This window comes from Aspergillus multicolor, assembly GCF_047715735.1.
Source record: "Aspergillus multicolor strain CBS 133.54 unplaced genomic scaffold BDW74scaffold_18, whole genome shotgun sequence".
Classification (NCBI taxonomy): Eukaryota; Fungi; Ascomycota; class Eurotiomycetes; order Eurotiales; family Aspergillaceae; genus Aspergillus; species Aspergillus multicolor.
This window is the reverse complement of record NW_027395969.1, coordinates 140,982-156,019: the sequence shown is the minus strand read 5'-3', so window position 1 is coordinate 156,019 and position 15,038 is coordinate 140,982. Positions and strand designations below refer to the sequence as shown.

Below are 15,038 nucleotides of genomic sequence, written 5' to 3'. Positions count from 1 at the left end.
CCACCTCCGAAGTCCGCACTTAATCCAAAAGACAACAACGACGACCCTGAAGAAAAAAGCCGAAAAGTGAAAAGGAATGGATCCAATTCACTTGACAGTTCTCATATCCGGCTCTGGAACAAACCTCCAGGCCGTAATCGATGATACTACCCTCCCCGCAAAAATTGTCCGGGTCATCTCCAACCGCAAAGACGCCTTTGGTTTGGAACGTGCTCGACGTGCCGACATCCCCACACAGTACCACAACCTCGTAAAGTACAAGAAGCAACAACCCGCGACGCCAGAGGGTGTACAACGCGCAAGAGAAGAGTACGATGCGGAGCTTGCGAGACTGGTGCTAGAGGACAAACCGGATTTGGTGGCCTGCTTGGGGTTCATGCATGTGCTCTCGGAGGGTTTCTTGGGACCCTTGGAGGCCAAGGGTGTTAGGATTGTGAACTTGCACCCGGCGTTGCCAGGCGAGTTCAACGGAGCGGTAAGTTGTTCGACATTTCTTGGCTAGTCACGTCTAGTTGCTGATCGACTCCTGCAGAATGCCATTGAACGAGCTCACCAGGCATGGCTAGATGGCAAGATTGAGCGGACGGGGGTCATGATCCATAATGTCATATCAGAGGTGGACATGGGGAAGCCGATCCTTGTCAAGGAGATACCGTTTGTGAAGGGGGCTGATGAGGATTTGCATGCATTTGAGCAAAAGGTGCATGAAATAGAGTGGGGGGTTGTCATTGAGGGGCTACAGAAGACCATTGAGGAGATCCGGACAACGAAATCCTAGGACCGGGACGTTCTGGCCAAGAAGGCAAGTATAGTGAAAATGACGAGCATCATGATACCAATTTGTAATATAGCTTGCTGGGGCACTGTTTATAGAGTATATCAAGTCGATATCAAGGCATGAGACAATGGGCAATGTCCATTAGAGGTATATCTGCGGCTATCCACGGTGTATATTGAACAAAGGGTGGATATTGGCTCCCCGGTTGGTTTGCATGTACACAGCATACTTGTGTGCTGTGGGACTGGGGTGCCGAAAGCCAATCCTTGAATCCAACTTCACCAACCTCACAGAGGCGGTCTCGCAACTTCCTCGTCCACGATAGTAAAGAAAAGTTGTCATGGCCTCAAGGAGTGGTTGCATTTTGATTGCCGGTCAGGTTTATTTCTTCCAATTCCAGCCAGTCACGAAGCCACTGTTCATCTGCTGCAAGCCTGCAACTGCACGGTAACGCCAACACTGGCCCATGTCAGCTTCGATAGCTTTGGATAGTTTCGCAATGAGGTAAGTAGTAAAAACCCGGTCGAAAGTACCGAGAACGGAGATGATATGTTGTCACCGACTAATGCAAGCACGAGTCTTAGACCATCCCGGACTCTCAGCGGATCTCCCTCCGCCGTTCGAACAGGATAATGGCTGGCATCCTGATCCCACAAATAATCCTAGTCGGCAATCGGCCTCCTCGTCATAGACCCCTCATATCATCAGGTGGAATGCGTCCCGGCAACCTACCAGGATAACGATCCTGCGGTTGGAATATGGATTCCCAGGTTGGTGGTCACCGACTGAACGAGTTCGGGGCTTTGAACCCCTACTAGTTTTAGTAGGTAGATCTTGGTTCGGTCTCGACTCCCAAGCTCATTTCATCCGTCGACTTTGAGTTCGACGAACAAGCAGAGGAGCCCCTGAATGACGGTGGAAGATCTATCGTTTCATGAACCGCTCTCGAAGCTTAAGAAGCCACAATACGAGGCCCAAGCTCAAAAATCAGCAAGCCCGATAAACGGCGCTAAACTGTGCTTCGGCGTTAAGGATTGTACTGCAATCAAATCAGAATACGGTGTATAAGCACCCATTTTATTCAATCATCGACAAGGATTGATTCCTTTGAGGAGCAGACAGGGATCATCACGCTGCGCAGCTATTCCCCCATCTGTCTCACTGTCCACGACGACGTCTGTCCTACTACCTAGGTTGTCGTGAAGCATTAGTGCTGGGCGAGTCGAACAAGATGGCCGTGTTGCATGCGCACATCAGTGGCTCGATATACGCATCCTATTTCAATCTAGGTCTGTCTGCAAAGTATTTCTAGGGCATTGTTATACTCCGCCGAGCCATTGGTTGCTGACATGCTAAGACGAGGCTAAAGATCCTGGGCTGAAAGACCTGTCACGGTCCCGCTAGGAGTCGCATCTTGATCATGAACGTGAATCTTAATTTCCCACACAAAAAGAGCGCCTCCACTTTCATCGAGTGACATCCTAGAATCCACAAATAAACTGCGGAACGGAGAACGGACCAACCGACCAAGGCACGAGTTCCCACCTTTCAGGCTTCCACGTCCGTGCTGCCTGTGGCTAGTTTAATTCGAGGCATGATAGACCGTGGTTGACACGAGATCCTGAAAATTTAGCCGTCAGTTCCGATAAAAAGCAAACCAAGATACCATGCGAAAAATGTATACGATTACGAACTGTCCTACGGACAATGCTTGCTGCGAGCTGTCAGATCCCTTCGCCGATCAGGAGTGTCCAACAAGTGCCGATTTCCGCGCGCGATCCGCGGAGCTGTTGAGTTTCCGCTGCATTTAGAAGTCTCTCTCGTGATGCACTTTCTCGCTCTTATTTCGGAAGAAAGGGTACAGCTGTGGAGTACATATACAACATTAGAATCTGAACTGGAGGCTCAGGTCTTTCCCGGCTCCACCGGTGGACGAATCTCGGCAACCATATCGACTGACCGGCATCTAGCAGACCTAACAGACCTAGGAAACCGGAGACCTCCGTACCGCACTCTTATGTACACAAGCATCTCGAACTAACTACCAAGCCCATTCATGCTCTGGGCTTACTCACAACTAGACTTTTGATGATTTGCACAGGGATCACGAGTCAGGAGTCAGGATGCCGGGCTGGCGGGAGTGCACGGCATCCACGATGACATAGGGTCCTCCTTTACTCCGGGGATGGAGCACTTTCAAATCTTACTCATGGTCTTAGACTCCATTTCCAAGTATCCCGTCTAATATTGCCTAATCAGACATTGACATCGATATTACCCACTTTGCAGCGTTGCATTTCCATGCGGCGTCAAGTGGTCAAATCCTTTGCTCAGAGAATCCAACTCCCAAGCATAAACCCAAGACCGCCCTTTGTGGTTCGTCCAATGCAGTGGGTTGTGGCCCGTCCACACACCTATATGATGCACCTAATACTACAATGTGGTCAAGAACAAGGGCGGAGATGAACAGGGAGCCGGCCGCTTGGCTTCCCTCCTCTGTTTCATCATAAGCTCTTCAGGGTCGAATCATAAAAAAGAGCTCCGAGGAAACGGGTGTTAGCTCAGTCTCCCAGGATATGACCGAGCACCGTCATTTTGATCAGTTCCACCCGGAAGGGCCACTAATGGAGGAGTCTTAACTGCTTGAGGATTAGCTGCCCCTCCATGCCAGTCTATCTCGGCCCTGTCGGGGCCTTCTATCAGGCACCATCCCCGGACTCAGACACTGGCTACTGCTCTGTTTGCCTCTGCCTTTGTCCTCATCGAGAATGATCTGTCTCCTGCACTGACTCAGATGATCGATTCGGCTTTTGCATAATGAGTTGAGTGATTTCTTCGCGCGCCTGAAGCTAGCAATACGACTTGCTTGCTTGCTGTAGTGTAGAGTATGTCACGGTCTAGGATGACACGCTGATCCATAATAGGGTTGATCGCAGGCGGTCCCAAAAATAAATAAAAAAAAGTCAAAAACACAAAGGCAATTCATGCCATAATAATTTCAATCGGATAATAATAACCGGGTCTATTAAGACTTCTGGCAGTTGATGGGACTCCTGCCCCTTCCGGAGATCTGCCCCCATCTTCCAAATCTAATCTGGCCCTTCAACTTCCACTGCACCTTCGTCTTCCTCCTCTTCCCTTCATCTCCCCAATCCTCATCTCATCCATGATCCAACTTTGACTCTCGTTTCTCTTGTTCCGCCGGTTCTTTCTGTCGCTCCTCGAATCCGCCCTTCCAGCTTCTTGCGTCCCGCCACCGCATCCCCTCCACCGCAACCAAGGATGCAGCATCTTATTTACTTTCATCCCCTCTCGCCTTGAATCTTCTTTCTTTCCCACCTTCAACTTATGCCGGATTTCTCCTCCTCCATCCTACCTACCCCGTGGATGCAGTGCAGCCTCCCTCTGTCGCCATGGCACATTCCTTCAACCCGCCTCAAACCTCCATGACAGGTTACATCCAAGAGCCGCCCCCGCTCTCCGCATACTCGATCTTGGGTCAGAACCAGTATCCAGAGAGCGTTGCGCTCTGGTCCGCACAGCAGCCGCAGCAGCCGCAACAACCGCAGTCACAGTCGCAGGTTCCTGCGGTTCCTTTAACCCCAGCCACTCCCAGAACGCCCTCTCTCCTCCAGCCCCTGCCGGATCAGAAAAAGCATAAACGCACTAGGAGCGGCTGCTTTACCTGCCGGTCCCGTCGAATCAAGTGCGACGAGACTCGTCCTGTTTGCGATCGATGTCGAAAGGGTAGCCGGGAATGCGTCTACCCTAGTACAACAGGCCCGGCATCAAAACCTGCACCTCGTTCCGTGGCAAAGGCTAAGGCTTCTCGGCCGCAGTCCCGCGGAAGTGATTCATCGGGTCCTGTCAGTGTTGACACCGACGAGACTCGAACTTTCGATTTAGCGCCAATTGTGGATGAGGATGAGGAAGAAGGTAGCCCCGGTTCAAGTACCCATCAATCACCGACAGCTACCGGGCCCACCGCTCCAACTGGATCGAAATCTAAGTTGTCTAAGAAGAAAAGTGTCCAGTCTTTACGCCGTCGTAGAGCGAAGCAGCAGCTTGTGCCAGCGGCAGACCCCGTTCCCAGTCTCAAGGAGGATAGCAGCTCGCCGCCTTCAACTGAGGCGTCATCCCGGTATGGCTCGTTGAGTGCACGATCGGACAGTGTTGGATATCATCTGTTCGAGACTATCGGAGACCCGACCACGGCCCACTTACCCGAGGATCTCCGTTTTTACATCTCATATCACCGAGACTCCATAAGCTATCGACATTACTTCATGCGCCGCCGCAGTAAAGACTTCGTGGACCAAACCATCATTGAACATGCCTTGCAGTATGAGCCCCTGCTCTACGCCGTCGTCGGGTTCTCTGCCTACCATCACGCCGTGCAAACCCGGAGCGAAAACCTATATTCCTTTCTCAAATACTACAACAAGGCTCTATCATTATTACGAAGATCACTAGGGTCCGGGGAACCGTATAGCGAAGCGACTCTGGCCACAGTCCTTGTGCTTGTCAACTTTGAGGTATGTGCAGATTAACCATCATGTGTTTGACCTTGTCATACACATTTGCTTACACTATCATCTTACACAGGAATTCATTGGCGACTGGGTCAATCTAATTGATCACCATCAGGCCGCCAATTTCCTAATTCGCGAGCTTCTATCGCCCGAGTCGGCGTGTTTGGACAAAGTTCATAGGCATCTTTTTGAGTGGTATGCGCGATTTGATATAACAGCTGGCATCGTATCCGGGAACGAGCTTGTCCTTGGGCGAGAATGGTACCTCACGGTAGAAGAGTACGATATCAAGGAAGCAGCCAAAAATCCGGATGACATTGAAAAGCACTTGAGCTTGGTAGCCTCCATCAGCCGTCGCTTTGGCTTAGAGCTGGCGTCGCTGTACGCCAAGCTGTCGGGCGGCATGATCGAGTATGGCGATTTTCTCATTGAGAATGAACAACTCGGTCAAAGCTTAGACCGAATGAAGGACATCCTGAGCCAGTATGCCGGGCAGTTTGTCGTGGAAACCTTTCCCAACCAGCAGCCCTTGACAGAAGATGACCTTGTTGATCCCTATGTACCCGGTCGCTTGCACTACGGACCATTGTGGGAAGCCAACATCTACTGGATTGACTATTATGCGTGCCGAGCCATGTTCAAGTTCCAGTTCCTCATGACTACACAGCAGGACTCAATGAATGAATTGCTGGCTCTGTCATATGAACTGATCCGGCTAATGGAGACGATTGAACGCTGGCCAGATAAGGAAAATGGCTATATATTTGCCTTCAAAAACAGCATCACGGTGTCAAGCATGTTTCTTCCGCGGGATGATCGGCATTTTAGATGGGCCAGGCGGGTCTTTGCTACCCTGGAGCAAAATGGGTGAGTCAAGCTGTTCGTGAAGGTGTTTGAATGGGACATGAAAGCTAACGAATGCGCTCAAGCTATGTGATTCCGGCCAAGTACCGAACTGCTCTTGCCGCCATATGGCAGCTGCCGGAGGTCAACGATTGGTGGCTTCCAGACGGCAAAGATTATCCGTCTATCATCCGTCAGGTCCGCGAAATGACCGCTGAACGAACCACCAATCCCCGTGATGATTTCCGGGAGAGTGTGCGCGATATGAAAGCTGTGTTTGGGAAGCTCAACCTTGACGACACGGAGAGCGAAACTAGCCCGGCTTCTACCACAGATGTCCCGCAGCCCACGGCCTCAAATTAGTGGCCTGACGATGGCCGTTCGATGCAACCGTCGCATTCGGACAAGACTAACTATGTTGTCACATAGTGCCCAGCTCCTGCGCCGCTGGCACCTTCGGCAATCTTCTCCTACATGGTTAGTGGTTACGTTCTCTAAGAAATGAGGGCTACCAAGGACGGCTCGAGCCATGCCGTAGCTCGGTCGCATGCTCGACCACCTTCTACCTACCTACCTATCTACCTTGTACCTTTCCTGATTCGACGCACTATACCCACAACGTTGTTACCGTCATATATGCAAAAATTTCAGAATTTTCTATACGAACACCTCTGATGTCGGCATGTGATATCAGACACCGAACAGCAGTATCTCTATCGTCTATAAGTAGTCAAGTGCCCTCATTTAGACCCTAAACGGAACCTCCCTCGCCAAAACGACGGTCTCCAAGCCTCCCGCCAACTCTCCCATCTCACCTCCATCGTCTTCATCAACCTCACCCCAAGGCAACGCCTCGACATCAACCTCCCAACCCAGCAAGCACCTCAGAACAACCCCAGCGCCAGCCTTACTCATGACAGAATTCATCTCCTTACACCGCTCATCACAAACACACTCAAGACACCCCTTCGGCTCAACACAGACACAAGCCTCTACCCGCGCAACAGCACGCTTGAGCAACGAATCCACAAACTCAAACGCCTTCCTCGCAATCCCAGACCCGCACGAACCCCCCTTCGCATCGTAGAACGTCAACCGCGCAGGCCGCTGGCGGTGCGGAGGCCGCAGAACCGGAATATCATCACCGCCTCCCTTCCTAACAACGCGTTTCAAATCCTTGCCCAGTTCCTTCTTCGCGACTTTACACTCCGTCCTGACATCGCCGGGACTCGAGATGACGAAGCTCGGCAGGAGCGAGAGGATAGCGTGCTCGGCGGCGTGGATTGCGGCAGCGATATTCAGGCGTCGGGATTCAAGGATCTGCAATGCGGACTTTGGCACGTCAAGCCACATGCCCTTCGTGGTGAGTGTGATGGGCGGGTTATCGACGGCCACGGCGTCGAGGATGCGGCCGCGTTTGTCGATTTTAAAGAATCCATACACCACGGCGTGGATGCGGATTGTGCCGTAGAAGGCGCGAATTTGCTTATCTTTTTCTACCTTGAGTTCGAGGTCTGTTACGGGAGTAGGGGTTGTTGGGTTGGAAGGGGAAGATGGCGTGATGAGGCGCATGTGCTCTGTTTCCACGGGGTCGATGTCCGTGAAGTCGCGCTGCATTGTGTTCCAGTCGACTGTGACGCGGACGACGCGCGCGAAGAAGCGATCTGGGTTGAGTTCTTTGACGAGGTATGTTTGGCCTTGGTGGAGGAAGATGCCGCCTTCGTAGAGGGTGAAGAAGGCGCGTGAGGCTTCGACCTCTTCGAGGACGACATTGCGGGCATTTGTTGTGTCGATGACAGCGAAATGCTGGTCTTCCGTGTCGCGGATCGGAACGCACCTAGAAGGATGAGGTCTGAACCGCTCGTGGCAGTGGTAAAAACCCATCACATCACGAACAAGCCGGGTAGATGCAAACTCAGCCAGCTGGGAGCCAAAGTAGATCTGGTCGTCGTCTGGCTTGATGGGGAGTTCAAAGGCAGCGCATTGGACGTGCCCTTCCAGAACAAGTTCGTTCGTAAGATCAACCTGCAGCTCGCAGTTCGGCTTGGAGAAGAGCTCTTCCGGGTTCCGCATGTAATACTGATCTGTCGGGTAGCGGTCGCCGATGAGGATGGAGAGGCTGTCCTTGTTTCTACGACCGGCGCGGCCGCTCTGCTGCCGGAGATTGGAAATCGAGTAGGGAAAGCCAAGCGTGATCACCGCATCAAGAGATCCGATGTCGACGCCTAGCTCGAGGGCATTGGTTGCTACAATGCCGAGTAATTGGCCCTGAAACATCTCGGCTTCGATCCTTCGTCTGTCTTGTGGGCTATATCCGCCGCGGTAACCCATTATCATGTTCCCGACCTCGGGCCGCTCAAGACGGGTGCATTCGTTTCGGACGGCTTGCAGTAGGATCTCGCAAAGCTTCCGGATACGGCAAAATGCTATCACACGGGCACCACGGAGGATAAGTTGGCAGAAGACTCGCGCGGCTTCGGCGACACTATCGCCTCGTCCTGATGTTGGGTCACCAGGGTCTTTAAACGGTGTATTCCAGCAGAGAAACTCCTTCCGGCCGCAAGGCGATCCGTCAAAGTCAATCAGCTGCACGTCGTCAACGCCGAAGATTGCCCGCATGTGTTCTTCGGGGTTAGCAACTGTGGCCGAGCAGGATATGAATCGGACATGTCGATTTCCGACAGCTGCACAGATCCGACGTAGACGGCGCATAATGAGAGCAACATGAGATCCAAACAAACCATTGTAGACGTGAAGCTCATCAACGACAACAAACTTGAGGTTCTGAAGGAATGTCCGCCACGAGCTCTCCTGCGGAAGAATCGTAATATGTAACATATCTGGATTCGTAAAGATGATTCGCGCCTCATCTCGTATGAGATTGCGGCTTGCCATGGGTGTGTCGCCGTCGAAAGTTTCCACCATCGTACCCTCCAGATTATCTAAATACTGCAGGAGCTCCTGCATACTGCGTTTCTGGTCCTGCGCAAGAGCTTTTGTGGGGAAGATATACATGCCCCTGCTGTTCGACTCCTGCTCGAGCTCATGCAGCATGGGGACCTGGTAAATCAGGGATTTGCCGGAACTGGTCGATGTCGAGACGATGACACTATGCCCATCGTGAAGGTGGTTAATTGCTTCCGCTTGATGCGAGTAGAAGCGCGTTATCCCCTTCGTATTGTACAGCGCATTCACGAGATCTTGCGAGAGCGCAAATTTCAAGTCCCCATAGACAGCCGGCTGCGCATCAAATGCTCGATGTCCATCAGGTACAATTTGCCCCGTATACCAATCCAAGCTCCGCATCTCGTCAATTATCTCAGCCATGGTCTTGCGATCCTTCGGTATTGGTCCTTGTACTTTTGCCGGTACCCCAGAACCAGATCCACTCTCGTAGTCAGGAGGAACAGGAATGAAGCCATCCTTCTCCTTCTCCAACTGCTCGACAGGATCAATATTCTCATCCTCACATCTCACAAGAAACGCATCAACCGCATCCGTAAACTTTTTATTTCGCTTCTCAATCAGACTGAGCATCTGCTTCTGGCTGTAAACCGGCATCTTCATGTCCTCGTCTCTATCTCTGGAAGCAGCCGCACTCTTCTTCTCCTTCTTAAGATCCCCATCCAGAAACTCAAACAGCAGCGCATGAACGACTCCGTCTCCATCCCCCTCCCCACCCATCTCAATGCCAGGTCCATTTTCAGGATTCGCAACCCACTTCTTAACCTCCTCCCTCTCCCCCGCACTCAAAACATCCAAGCGCGCCTCATCCACATGCTCAAACCTTACAGCCCTGGGGATAAGAACACGAATCCTTGCAATATCCTCAACCGTAAGTTCCGTCCCGCTCTGCGCCTGCACAGCCTTCTTGATATTGTCGAATGTCGTGGCGAAGTGTTTCCGCGTGCAGCAGAATGTGTAGACGATGTTCAGTGCGCGGTGGGTGCGGGATAGATTCTTAAAGGTGTCCGGCCAGGAAGCAGATGATTTGCGCGGCGGCTGCTTTTTCGTGCTACCGGCGGTCTTTCTGGGTTTTTTGCCAGGTTGTTTGGGGGCGTTCGTAGAGTCCGCAGTCTCAATTTTCGCAGTTCCGTCGTTTCCGGCGGTTACTGGGCCATCGGCCGTTTCTTGAGACGTCGAAGTTTCGGTGGCCTTCACGGTCCTTTTCCGTTTCCGCTTCGTGGTCCCGGTCTGCTCTGCGTTGGGCTGCGGTTGCGGCGTAGTTGCCGACGCGTCGGTGATCGAGTTTTGTTGGCTTTTGACCAGGTCATCGTGGTTTTGCTTTGGAGCGGATCCAGCGTCATTGGATGGGGCTGTACTTCTCGTTTTTTGTCCAGCCATCTGGACGCTCCATTGTGGTCGATGAAAATCGTGAGTCTACAGGAAAAGAGCGCTGAAAGTCGCCTCCAAAATGGTGCCGAGGCAACGCGAAGTCACGTGTTTAGATGGAAACAATATAACCAAGCATGGAATAGCGTACATTGCAGAGTACAAGGTCGAGCGCAGGTGAGGAAGAGTAAGAATGCGTTTTGTATATGTAAATACTAGAGAACGGTAAATTTAAAAAAGTAGTATCCAGCTGGCCAACTACTATATGACTCGACGTACTCGCCAGTTCGCAATCCCAATGCAAAAAGCCGCCTGCACCCCTTGCTAACATCATCCAATTCCAAGGATACGCATACACGACTTGTTTATTGCCCACGGGCCTGAAAATCTTCAGTCAGCCTCCAGTCTACTGGTGCTTCAACAACTCCTGAAGTGTGTGGTATAGCTCCTTAGCTTGTTCCTCGCTCCCCGTCTATTCAGCAACCAAGTTAGCCTATCCATCCACACAACTAATCACACATTTCGCGTGAGTGACTTACCCTCAGCAGGAGTGGAACAGGACGGTTATTCTCCACGCCAGCCAAATTGATTTGCTTCGTAGATTTCGGCTCGTTGCCTTTGACATCGCCAAACGTCATCCCCTTGTACAACGGCATGTTCAGCATAACGCGGTGGACTCCATCAGCGCGCATAATCAAGCGCGCAGACTTCTTGTCTTCAACACCGTCTGTTGTCTTGACATTGACCTTGAAGGTGCCGATGCCGCGCTCTCGCCATTCCTTGTCTGAGAAGTGGAAGAGCTTCGCTTTGCAGGAGAAGTACGTCTTTTCTGCCTCTTCGCCGGTTTGAACTGTAACATTGTTAGTAAAGAAGCCCTAGACAGAAAAGGCGAGTGGAAGCCTACTCTCTCGCTCAAAGAATCGCTCGTCAGTCTTATCCTCCTCAAACTCCGCGGGCCCACTTTCTTCATCGTCCTTATCGTCCTCTTCGTCCGAGTCTACTTCAGCGCCAAATGCCTTCGCGCTAGAACTGCCCAGAAGAGCAGAGCCACCGGGGGCAGCAAAGCTAGTCAGACCGCCACCTGAGCTCGCGGCTACGGCTCCAAAGCCCCCACCAAAGCCGGAGAAGCCCCCTCCAAGTCCTGCAAAGCCCGATGGCTTAGCAGCGGCAGCGAATCCGGTAGCCGCGGGCTTGTCTGCATCCACAGGTGTTGATTCGGCTGATGACTTGAAAACAGATGGTGTCGATGCACCGATAGAGCCGAACGGAGATTGCTCGGAGCTGGCAAAACCAGCTAGGCTTGACGAGGCGAATGCAGACGCAGATGTAGTAGGTTTGGCCTCCTCCGGTTGTTTCGCTGTTGAGGCCCCGATTGACCCGAATGGCGATGTGGACGATGTGTTTGCGAATGGCGATGCCGATGACGTGTTTGCAAATGCACTGGGAAGGGAGGCCTGTCAAAACAGTGAGTTTAGTTATTCAAATCCACCCAAACGAGCCACCGGCGCAAATATACATACCGGAGCCCGTTCTCTAGATTCGTCCCTGTGCCTCTTCTTCTCTGGTTCCCCTTCAACGGTGACCGCAGCCTCAGTCGCAGCCTTTGCTGTCGATACACCACCCTCCGCGGTATCCTTGGCATCAGCCTTCTCCCCCTTCTCCTCGACCTTCTCTTCATCCTTGTCTAGCTGATCCCTGCTCCTCTTCTTCTTCAATGCGCTTGCCGACTCATGCTGCGGCTTTAACAACTCCGGCTGGCCCTCATCTTCGTCGAGCTTGAGCGTCACTGCTGTCGTCTGTACCGGCGCGGCGTCCGCCATCTCCTCCGTATTTGAGTCCCGCGACCGCTTCCGCCTATGGCCTGAATCGTCCTCATTCTCTTCCTCATCCTCGTCATACGACCGCTTTCTGCCGCGACTGCTCGCTCTGCTGGAATCGGCGCCCTGGTCTGGGGCGGATGTGATAGTCGTCTCCTTCAGCTTGTTGCGGACCGGACGCTCGCCGCCGTCATTATCAGAGGTTTGGGAGTCGTCGGCGGGTGCTGTAAATTCGACCACAGCTGTTAGTCATTCTGGTTTGTCCTGTAATCACCAAGCTTGCTTGAAGATAAGGCCCAACCTACCCTGACCCACGGCACCATTTTCAACCTCTAATCCATCTTTCTGAGTCTCCGACGCCATTTTGAAAATCTTTCCAGGAAATCTAATATTTATACCTCAATGGCGCAAGAAAGGGATGGAGTTGTAGCGCATGCACAGTGAAAGTTGAGATAGATAAGCGCTGGGTATCAGCGACGCAAGCTAAACGAAATCTGCAAGATTAGCCCACCGGTCGTTATCTAGGAAACCGAAGAGTTTGACCAAACAAGCAGTTCATACATAGTGAGTAGCTCAGCAAATTCGAGCGTCACTGTCTGTACTCACAGCTGAAGACGATCGCAGTTGCGAAGCTTCTTTGCACGTGCGAGGATATGGTCGGGCGCAAACAAAGTGCTTACCTTGTCGATCCGTAGCTCCAACTAGACCCGCAGTCTAATCCCAGGTATAAAATATATCAGTAGCCTAAGTCGAGAGCGATGCTCGACTGTCGAGACCAGATCGGTAGCGGTGCCGTGCGTCGTGGGATGAGTCGAGTCAATCAACGCAAGAGCTCGGCGGCTCAACGAAATGACGATTGCAAGCCGTGCCAAGTCGCAGAACACGGACTCGGACTCGGTGCGTATAATCACTCGACGCGGAGGCCTCACAGGATATACAAGTGAGGGGAAAGAGGGAAGAAGCTAAGTGGGATAAAGCGAAGATCTCGATTTGCAGCAGTTGCTGTGCTGTGTTGTCGCTGGCTAGACTGAGTCGTCACCCGGTCACCGCTCGCTCCGGGCCCCGCAGATAAACGGTCCCAGTCCCAAGGTTTTAGTTTAGAGTAGATCAAGCCGCCCAGAGCTAAAACACTTACGCATACAATAAAAGGCTAAATATGTTTCATTGGATGTCATGCTGTGATACAGGGATCTAGTACTTTACAGGGCACACAGAGAACAAAGACGAACAAGGATGAAGCTGAATCGCATTGAGATATACCTATACCCAAATCAAATCAATCGCTGCTGTGGCTGTCTAGCAGCGCCAATGCTCTCTAAACATGATTGGACGCTCCACAGTGTAACAGCCCTTGCCTCATTTTGAGCAGAGACGGCCGCTTAACTGATAAAGCAAAGACACCCAATCGCAATATAGAAGACAAACAGTGGATATACCGCAATACCGACACGGTTCCTCAAGACACCAGAGCCACCCAGGATACTCACTCCCGCAGCCAGAGACCAAGCGATTAGAACGAGATAAACCGGTATCCGGATAATCGTCGGGAGGCCGACTGCGCTGAGGAGGGCTGCGATGACAAGAGGGAAGAGCGTGTAACCGATAATGCAGACGGACTGGAAGAACGAACTGCGCCAGAAAGTTAGCACAGAAATCACCCATGGGAGTTGCAAAGAAGAGCGGAACATACATATTCCCACCTAGCAACTTAATCTGCAGTGTCACAACCGCCTCGCCAATCCAGACGAGGGAGAACACTCCTGAAAAGACCAAATCTGACTGGTCACCTTTCGCCATAGATAGGAACATGCTGAGCAGCAAGCAGAAGATCAGCGGGCCCCTGCAGTAAACACGAGTCAGCACAGCTCCAACCATAACTCCAGCCCACCACTCCACGCCTCAAGGGTATAACGCACCATAAATCCCAATCCCTCAACCCCTCACTCATCCCTCCCTGCAAAACAACATCCGCATCGGGCCATCGCCCAAGCACATTCCTCACGCCGCCCCCAAAGCCCGAGGCCTCGCCGCGCTCAGCAGCCCCAATGCCGCCTCCACCGCGCTGCAGCATGCCGCCGATCAGGTACTTGGGGTAGAGGACCTGGCGCATCTTCTCCCAGACGGCCAGGAGGTCGCGCGAGAGCGTCTGCCATACGGTCTCGTCGATGGTGTTCTGCGGCGCGCGGCGGTCTTCGCCGGGGATGCGGGAGGTGAGGAAGCCGCCGGAGATGTTGTTGCCCGTGTTGTTGCCGCCGCGGGAATTAGAGGAGTCGGGCTCGATGTTGCCGCGGAGGGGGGTGCGGTCTGTTTCGTGGAGGGGGTCGTCGGCGTCGATTGCTGAGGAAGTAGGATGTTAGTCAAAGAGCTTCCCCGTGGACCTAGCATTGGGATGGGGTGCTTCTGGGGTAGATGCAACTCACCGTCATCCGCCTCGATCACCCCATCATCCAAGATCGATTCGTCGTCGCGGTCGTCGTGGACATAGTATGGTGTTGAGCTGGAGCTGGCCATTGTTGTGGATCTGGTCTGCCGGGTTCCGGAGCTTATGAATGTGATTGTTGAGCTGGTCAGATCCTGTTGCTGACGCTGGCTACCGATGCATAGGTAAGCTGCTCTACCAGAGAGCAGAGGTTGTAGCGAGGGTATCGTTGTTGCTTTCCACTGTGCACGAGATGTAATGCGGAGGATTGATGCGCCCTCGTGCTGCTCCTGTTTGCCTGTTTCAACGAGAGGCTA

The 15,038-nt window shown here is 52.5% G+C and overlaps 6 protein-coding genes across 6 annotated transcripts; 2 read left to right on the top strand and 4 right to left on the bottom strand.

The window, feature by feature from the left end:
- Positions 1-76: 76 nt before the first annotated feature.
- On the top strand, positions 77-778 carry BDW74DRAFT_179603 (phosphoribosylglycinamide formyltransferase; the record flags this gene model as incomplete). Its single annotated transcript, XM_073729511.1, has 2 exons — positions 77-475; positions 533-778. The coding sequence occupies 2 exons, from the start codon at positions 77-79 to the stop codon at positions 776-778; spliced, it is 645 nt and encodes a 214-aa protein (XP_073582335.1).
- A 3,033-nt stretch (positions 779-3,811) lies between these two features.
- On the top strand, positions 3,812-6,821 carry BDW74DRAFT_155831 (uncharacterized protein). Its single transcript, XM_073724903.1, has 3 exons — positions 3,812-5,313; positions 5,384-6,177; positions 6,240-6,821. The coding sequence occupies exons 1-3, from the start codon at positions 4,192-4,194 to the stop codon at positions 6,514-6,516; spliced, it is 2,193 nt and encodes a 730-aa protein (XP_073582334.1). The 5' UTR covers positions 3,812-4,191; the 3' UTR covers positions 6,517-6,821.
- On the bottom strand, positions 6,817-10,159 carry BDW74DRAFT_155830 (ATP-dependent 3'-5' DNA helicase). Its single transcript, XM_073724902.1, has one exon. The coding sequence runs from the start codon at positions 9,835-9,837 to the stop codon at positions 6,898-6,900; it is 2,940 nt and encodes a 979-aa protein (XP_073582333.1). The 5' UTR covers positions 9,838-10,159; the 3' UTR covers positions 6,817-6,897.
- BDW74DRAFT_155829 (uncharacterized protein) lies at positions 10,144-10,515 on the bottom strand (the record flags this gene model as incomplete). The annotated part of the gene is made up of 1 exon (XM_073724901.1): positions 10,144-10,515. A coding segment is annotated over exon 1 (329 nt), but the record flags the coding sequence as incomplete, so codon positions are not given.
- Positions 10,516-10,663: 148 nt separating this feature from the next.
- Positions 10,664-13,299, bottom strand: BDW74DRAFT_155825 (Ran-binding domain-containing protein). Its single transcript, XM_073724900.1, has 6 exons — positions 12,983-13,299; positions 12,608-12,796; positions 12,006-12,526; positions 11,390-11,939; positions 11,025-11,335; positions 10,664-10,957 (listed from the first exon to the last, which is right to left on the bottom strand). The coding sequence occupies exons 2-6, from the start codon at positions 12,663-12,665 to the stop codon at positions 10,892-10,894; spliced, it is 1,506 nt and encodes a 501-aa protein (XP_073582331.1). The 5' UTR covers positions 12,666-12,796; positions 12,983-13,299; the 3' UTR covers positions 10,664-10,891.
- An 82-nt stretch (positions 13,300-13,381) lies between these two features.
- On the bottom strand, positions 13,382-15,014 carry BDW74DRAFT_155824 (Yip1 domain protein). The gene is made up of 4 exons (XM_073724899.1): positions 14,723-15,014; positions 14,219-14,639; positions 13,993-14,142; positions 13,382-13,931 (listed from the first exon to the last, which is right to left on the bottom strand). The coding sequence occupies exons 1-4, from the start codon at positions 14,811-14,813 to the stop codon at positions 13,682-13,684; spliced, it is 912 nt and encodes a 303-aa protein (XP_073582330.1). The 5' UTR covers positions 14,814-15,014; the 3' UTR covers positions 13,382-13,681.
- Between the last annotated feature and the right edge of the window lie 24 nt (positions 15,015-15,038).

Coding starts and splice junctions, on each gene's coding strand:
- BDW74DRAFT_155831 (XM_073724903.1), top strand. CDS start 4,192: ATGGCACATTCCTTCAACCCGCCTCAAACCTCCATGACAGGTTACATC. Junction 5,314..5,383: donor TTGTGCTTGTCAACTTTGAG/GTATGTGCAGAT, acceptor CATCTTACACAG/GAATTCATTGGCGACTGGGT. Junction 6,178..6,239: donor GCTACCCTGGAGCAAAATGG/GTGAGTCAAGCT, acceptor AATGCGCTCAAG/CTATGTGATTCCGGCCAAGT.
- BDW74DRAFT_155830 (XM_073724902.1), bottom strand. CDS start 9,837: ATGGGTGGGGAGGGGGATGGAGACGGAGTCGTTCATGCGCTGCTGTTT.
- BDW74DRAFT_155825 (XM_073724900.1), bottom strand. CDS start 12,665: ATGGCGTCGGAGACTCAGAAAGATGGATTAGAGGTTGAAAATGGTGCC. Junction 11,940..12,005: donor AATCTAGAGAACGGGCTCCG/GTATGTATATTT, acceptor CTGTTTTGACAG/GCCTCCCTTCCCAGTGCATT. Junction 11,336..11,389: donor GCGATTCTTTGAGCGAGAGA/GTAGGCTTCCAC, acceptor ACAATGTTACAG/TTCAAACCGGCGAAGAGGCA.
- BDW74DRAFT_155824 (XM_073724899.1), bottom strand. CDS start 14,813: ATGGCCAGCTCCAGCTCAACACCATACTATGTCCACGACGACCGCGAC. Junction 14,640..14,722: donor GGTGATCGAGGCGGATGACG/GTGAGTTGCATC, acceptor CTACTTCCTCAG/CAATCGACGCCGACGACCCC. Junction 14,143..14,218: donor TTGAGGGATTGGGATTTATG/GTGCGTTATACC, acceptor TGTTTACTGCAG/GGGCCCGCTGATCTTCTGCT.